The sequence below is a fragment of the Monodelphis domestica genome, chromosome 6 (genome assembly GCF_027887165.1).
Source record: "Monodelphis domestica isolate mMonDom1 chromosome 6, mMonDom1.pri, whole genome shotgun sequence".
NCBI lineage: Eukaryota > Metazoa > Chordata > Mammalia > Didelphimorphia > Didelphidae > Monodelphis > Monodelphis domestica.
Genome location: NC_077232.1, coordinates 15654801 through 15662344, shown reverse-complemented (window position 1 = coordinate 15662344; position 7544 = coordinate 15654801). Strand labels below are relative to the sequence as shown.

Below are 7544 nucleotides of genomic sequence, written 5' to 3'. Positions count from 1 at the left end.
ATAATATTCAGAAATCATTGGAATCATAAATGCTAGCTCTGGTAGGGGAAGTCCAGATAATATCCTTTAAACCCATAATTTTATAGATATCGCCTCTGATGTCTACATATTAGGGATAAAGAGGTGATAATAAGGGTTCTATAAATAGGGAGGGAGACAATTAATGATTAAATTAATATCTTGATAAATCTTAGTTCTGACATTTGATAATTGACTGAGATGGAAGTCAGAGATAAGCCTCAAGGTAGATCTAGTCTAAGGAAGGGAAAATGCTCTCCAAAGAAATAGGGAGAAGCTTATTCACCTTATGTGAAGAGTAAATATCACCGAGGGAGGACAAAAAGGGAACTTATTATTCAGGCATGATATCCTTAGACTGAAGGTTAAAAAACACAGTGTTAGCAAAAATGATCCATCACATCTTAGCAATGAAATGTTGATCCATTGCTGACTCATTAACTCAGAATCCGTGTTCTTAAAATGCCTGTTCTGTACAAAAATGTTGGACTGCACAGATGGGGTTATTAATGGAATCAAACAAATGTATAAGTGATATCTTGTCAGAGATTATTTTAACCTCTTATTAGTTCTTTCAACCTTTATCAAATATATAGATATTCTATGCTGATCATTTGCACAGGGGACAGAGAATTGATTAATTTCTTAGATATGTACAGTTCTCATTTTTTTCTGTAACATGGAAATTGTAGATTTCCAATCAAGAGATTTGGTTTCAAATTCTGATTTTACTCTGTATGAGCTTAATTACTTTGTGCAAAGCACCAAACTAGCTTGGAACTATTTGGAATATTATAAATAAAAATTGCTTACTTTTATATAATACTTGATCAATTTTTAACCACTTTCTTCCATAAACACACTAAGTTTTTCATTTATAATGAAATTTAATATAATAATATATATTATACATAATATAATAATAATATAAGCATAATTTTCCTCTGTCTTTTGGGTCTCAGTCTCTGTCTCTCTCTCTATCTCTCTGTCTCTGTCTCTTTCCATCTCTGTACTTCTCTCTGTCTCTGTGTCTCTGTCTCTGTCTCATTCTCTCTGTCTCTCTGTCTCTCTCTCCATAAGTCCCTCCCCCATACATATATACATAGATCTCGGTATATACACACACACAAACATATACACACACAAAATTCATGCTCTCCATGGTCATGATACAAGTCCTTCTCTTTATCATGTTTGTAATGGCATTATTCACCTCCCTAAAGTGTACCAAGTATAATATTTGCCAAAGTCTATAGCTTTTTGCACAATGAAAACTAGCATCATTCTGTAAATCTAAAGATTCCAAACACTGTACCAGAACAATTATATGAATCTAAACCTCATTATTCCTCCTCTAACCTCTATTTATTTTAAAATATGTCTGAATTTGCTTCAAAGTTCTGGTTTACCGAGATGGGTTTATTTGGATGGATATTCTACTTGAATAATTATTTTAATTCTCTCTTCCATTTCAACACTGCATTTCTGTTATTCATAGCCATGTTTGATTCTACTTAAATTGCAGCACACAATCAGGAATGGGCAACTTCTCAGTCATCACTGAATTCCTCCTCATGGAGTTTTCCAGAGTATGGGAGCTGCAGGTCTTACATGCTGTGTTGTTCCTGCTGATATACCTGGCTACCATGATGGGGAACCTTCTCACCATTGCTGCAATTCTTATTGACCCACACCTTCACTCTCCTATGTATTTTTTTCTGAGCAACTTATCCTTGTTGGATATCTGCAACATCTCAGTCACCCTTCCTAAGTTCATCATAAATTCTTTGATTGGCAGTCAAACCATCACCCTCCTTGGCTGTACTGCTCAGGTCTTCTTCTTTCTCTTCTTTGCAACAACAGAGTTTGCTGTGTTAGTGGCCATGTCCTATGACCGCTTTGTGGCCATTTGCCACCCTCTACACTATGGCCTCATCATGATGCCATCCCGTTGTATTTGGGCAGCAGCTGGCTCATGGCTCAGTGGGCTGATTTATTCTGCTGTACACACTGGGAACATGTTTCGCCTGCCCTTCTCGGGCTCCAATGTGGTCCACCAATTTTTCTGTGATATCCCTCATGTCTTGAAAGTCTCATCCTCTGGTGTGTATCAGACAGAGTTTGTATTAATTATAGCAAGTTTATGTTTTTTGTTATCTTGCTTTGCTTTTTTAATTGCATCCTATGTGCGCATCTTTTCCAATGTGCTCAAGATTCCTTCTGTGGAAGGTCGATACAAGGCCATTTCGACCTGCTCCCCTCAGTTGATGATCCTCATCTTATTTCTCATTTCTATAATGATTGCAGTCCTCGGGGATACATCAGACACATCACCTATTCAAAACCTTTTTGTTGCAATGGTCTATGCAATATTGCCCCCATTGATAAACCCTATCATCTACAGCCTGAGGAACAAGAAGGTCATAGCTGCCATGGGCAAGATGCTCAGGAAGATTTTTTCCCTAAGCATGAAATATTCATCCTTGAAAGCATCAAAAAGCTAAAAAATATGCTCTTGGATGGTTATATGTGCAAGATGGCACAGGAGTTATCCTCAAAAGGGGAATAATAACACCAAAACTACACCACTCCCAGGAAATAGCCCCTAAACCTTATGTTTTGTGGAAATGAATGAAGCAATAATTTATTTTGACTCCAGAGAAGTTCATCCCACAAGTGGTAATATTTATAGTGAATTATTATGACTTTAACTCACTGTCTTTGCCTTGCAGTGCCATGAAGAGAATGGATGGAATTCCCCCCCAAACAGGAAATGTTTAAACAAAGGTGCCACCCTGATGGTTCTCTTGTTTCTCTCCCCATCCAAATTTAGCCCTGCCCCACAGGAACTTCCTTCAAGTAACTCCTTGACTGTACTGCATCCTAGATAGGACAGTAGGCCATCAAGCACCCACTGAGCACCCTGAATAGGAGTGGTCAATGTAGTCAAATCTGAAGAAACCTTTCTTAGTTTCTCTTTTTGTGTTTAGGTTTTCCTCTCCCAAATCCCCACACTTTAGGCTATGATGTCTTCTCCAATAATCTATGTAACCAGCTAGTTGTCCTTCATTTCATATTTTCTTTAAGATGTTCCAGGGAAATTCTCATCATTTGAGGTCTCATCATTGGCAGGTGATGTTTAACTAATTCTAACTAGTGAGAAATGCACAATGTCAGGGTATGAGGGTCCTGTTCCTACTTACTGCCCACTGTCAGCCTCTATCATGCTGACCCTTGTCTCAGACTGAACTACAAGCCCTCAAGCATCCATTGATTACTTGAGATAGAATTAACAGCTATAATCAAGTCTTATGTTACCTTTATGTTTTCTTTGTTTCTCCTTTTGTATCTAGGCTACTCCCAAGTATCCCATTCTTTGGCCAGAGCATCTGGGCCTCTGCCAGTCAGTGTAGACTGAGGCTAGTGCAGTTCCCAAGTGAGTGACAAGGCAGAAGCTCTTCCTCCTCCTCCCAAATCTACATAAGCACAGTGCATTCTGTAATCCCCTGGTAGTCCCAGGCCTGAGATTCTTGGCAGATTCCCACATGTATCTTTCTGCTTTGATTAAAGACCTTTATTTTAACTCCTCTGGTAGTTTTGTGTTCTTTCCATTTGACAACTCTCATAAGCCTGGACTGAGTGATGACATAATGACCAGCAGAGAAGTACTGACCTGCTTCATTGCCAACTTGGGCCTCTTTTTCTCCCCTTAGGCAGCTGCCATGGGCAAAGTCCACCCATGCCTGGGACTCCAGGGTATCCTTACTGGTGGAGAATGATCAGTTAACAAAATAACAAACAGAAGACAGTTTAATCATAACAGCCATGGGATTATTTTGTATCTGACAGCTGCTCCAACATTCCTAGGCTTGGGATTTATTTTTATATCCATATTCTTGGCATGCAGATACACAAAATCAAAGAGAGATAATTGGAAAAGTGATACATTAACTTTTAACAAATCACTTGATTAACATTCTATATTTTTGTTTTGTGATTACAGACAGAATAAAATTTGCACTCAAGATAAATTATTTCATCACAGGTGGCTTAATTTTCTCATTACCCTGTGAAAAATTTTGAGCTTACAAACAATCAAGGAAAATTACGTATTGCTTTTAATAAAATGGAATAATTAATCAGCAGTTCTTAGAAGACAATTCAACAATCATGCCATGGAGGCTGAGGGGTCTGGGAACACAATTCAAGTTTAGACCAGTGGCTTCTAGGGAGTTACTGATTTGTGTAATCGAGTCACTGAGGCATACTGAAGCTTGATGTACTTTTGCTCATCACTTGCGCCTCTATGATTGATTTGTGTGCTGACTTCATGAGAATATGCTTTTGTGTGTGGGAAAGTTTTGGGCTTGGCCTGTAGCTGCAGTTTTGCTGGGAATTATGTACCCAAGTAAAAGTTAACCCATAATAGTCTTTTGGAGATTCAGTTTAAGGGTCTGATCTTTTGGTGATGTTTTGGAGAATTAGGGTACAGGTGTTTTGCTCTTGCATTATTTCTTTTTGAGTCTAGGGGGAATAATAATCATGTCAATTCATAGGTAAGGCACATTAATGAAAGAGGTTATGTAAAGGGGGTTGGGTGGGCAATCACATCTCTCCAAGGACCACTCTGTGGTCTCCCCAGCTACCACGCACGACTCTTTTAAGTCGTCGTGTACTGATGGTCCCCAGCAGCCAGCCTTTCATGAGAGAAAATAAACTGCAGGGTCTCTGATAAGTTGTCTATGTTCTGGTTCATCCTTCAGTTCTCAGGCAAAGGGCAATTCTCTGATGATGCTCTGGATGGGTGAAGCAGCCCATGCTTACACAGAAGTCTACACTTGTCATCTTCCAAGCTGAACTGCTGTCACTTGTTCTCTTGTAGGTCTCTTCAAACTATTGAACATGACCATGATCTGGTGAGTCAAGCTTCAGGGGCCCTGATGGAGGTTCTTTTCAGAGAACAAAAGTATCAAAATCCAGGAAATGTAGAGGAGGGGATAGGGCAGACTATCAGAATGTGACAGTAAGCGAAGGATCCACTATAGCAGAAGTAAAAAAAAAATTTACTAATGCTGACATGGTCCATTTTAGGGTTCCTGAAAGTTGGGGTGCAGCCACCAAGGACTACTTGTGGAATTAGACTAGATGCCTTGGTGCAAACCTAGCCCTACTACACAGAGTGAGAGGCAATATTGAACTTGTTATGTTCCATGTTGATTCCCTTCTTCTGACCAAATTATCAGGAAAAGGAATACTCTGGACTATGAAGCATACTTTCATTCCATTCCAAAAATGTTTCAACAAATTTTGAAAAACAGTTTGTCCATCTTGGCACACTTACCTAGACATCCATCATTAGAAAGATGAAAAGAAATCATTCATTCAAGAGGTGATGTAGCCAAAATATAAGAAGTACGGGAGCAAAGAAGATCAAAATCAAACTATTAATCTGCCTACTATGTGTCTGGCTCTCTATTAAGCACTGGAGATCTCATATAATCACCAAAAAAAAAAAAAACCCACCAAAGAACAGAAATACTATACCAAAAAGAAGAGAAATAGTTTTATTTATTTTTGCATTTGCATAGATAAGAAAAAACCCAGTAAGTCACTTGGCTTGAGTCACTCTTCAAAGTCTCCTAACTTTTTAAGCTCCATTTTTATGTTTTATTTACTGACATCCCTTCCTTTTTCCTAAAAAACAAGGAAGGTCACTATGCAAAAAGGGAAGGGGTGTAACAGACTTGCTGAAATCTTTTCCCAACACCATTCCTGCTTTCACTTTTCTTCCTTAATGTTTTCACCCATGTTCATGATTTCACCTATGGCCAATTTGAGACTGACTCAATTTAATTTTTATTCATTCATTCATTCATTCATTCATTCATTCGTTTGTTTGTTTGTTTGTTTATTTATTTATTTTTAAAACCTTACCTTCTGTAAGGCAGAAGAGTGGTAAGGGCTAGGCAATGGGGGTTAAGTGACTTGCCCAGGGTCACACAGCCGGGAAGTATCTGAGGTCAGATTTGAACCTAGGACCTCCCATCTCTAGGCCTGGCTCTCAATCCATTGAGCTACCTAGCTGCCCCCCTGACTCAATTTTATATAATTTTTTTTGGTAGGTAATGCAAGTCTTGATATTAATAGACTTTCCATCATGAAAGAGTTACTGTAGTTGATCACAAGGGAAACCTATGCAATGTAAATAGAATCATAGACACATGGAATTAGAGGAGGCTTTTTAGAAGAGGAGATTAGACTCATTAGGAATTACCTATTTTAAAAAATATTTTAAGCTTTATTTCATCACTCTTACCAAGCACACATCAGAAAACCTATCAACAGTGCATCATGTGGTAAGTCAGTTTATAGCAAAACTGAACAAGGCAATCATGTTTATGTCATGGGCATTGTTCCCCCAGAAACTGGTACAAACTATTATCAGGGAAATTCCTTTGCTCCCCTACACTCTCTGACTCCCAACCCAAAACATCTGACCTCTAGAGGATTATGCTCATTTGATTATGCCATTGATCCAAATCATGAGAACCACCTCCATGTCTTCAGGGAAAACTCCTCCCCAACCCCTTGGCCCAGAGTCAAGTCCTCATTGAATATAAAAACCCCAGAACTGAGCCACCTCCCAGATTGCTCCACTCATGCTGTCTTGCTTGCCAAATTCAACATTACTGTAGCATCCCAAGCATATTCACATCTATGAATCATAAATGACTATGCAGCTACTGTATCTCCAAGCACAAGGTTTTACCAATGAGGTTTGTGAATGTAACCTTGAAATGGCCATGTGGCCCTTGCCTAGGGCAGACTCATTAAAATGATCAGAGCCACAATTGCCTGGGAAAGCAAGGTTTGTAATCTACACGCCTAAAAAGGTGTCACTCTCACCTCACCATCCAATCCTCATTGTCCATACTTTGTAACGTGGTTACTACCTGCTTGAGAATACTTCCCTAAACAGAAGAAGGCAATAAATACAGAGGCGGTGACCATGAATATTCCTCTTGGATCTTCAATCTTCTCTAGCAATCTCTCTGTCTCTCTCCCTCTCTAAAGCCTCTCCCGAGGCTATGGCCCTTTGTGGCTTACATTCCTTATCTTAATCTCCTCATCCACCTTTGTACTCATATGTTACTTTGTACTCATATTTTCCTATCAAGGAGAATATCATAGGTTTGCCTGCCTATTCATACACTGACTTGTCCATGTCTTTCATTCTTCACCCTGGTTCTCAGTTCCCTATTTCTCCTCGGGTCCCATTACAAAGGTGAGCCCCTTCCTTTGTGGGACCCTGCTGGTCAGGGACATCCTTAAGGAACACCCCACAATTACTCATAAATCTCTCTTACTTTTAAGTTAAGTTTCAGAGTCTTGCATTTTTGAAAAAGGTATCCTTCCCGAACCCCAGGGGTACACCTCTGCACCGCACAACATTTACAGAAAAATTACAGCAAACCAAGTATTTGAAACTCAGTAAAACTGAAATGCAGCATTTATACTTTTAGGGT

General features: G+C 39.1%; 1 protein-coding gene across 1 annotated transcript; it reads left to right on the top strand.

The window, feature by feature from the left end:
* Nucleotides 1-1556: 1556 nt before the first annotated feature.
* Nucleotides 1557-2522, top strand: LOC100028446 (olfactory receptor 14I1-like). The gene has a single exon (XM_001378442.3). The coding sequence runs from the start codon at nt 1557-1559 to the stop codon at nt 2520-2522; it is 966 nt and encodes a 321-aa protein (XP_001378479.3).
* The last annotated feature ends 5022 nt before the right edge of the window (nt 2523-7544 follow it).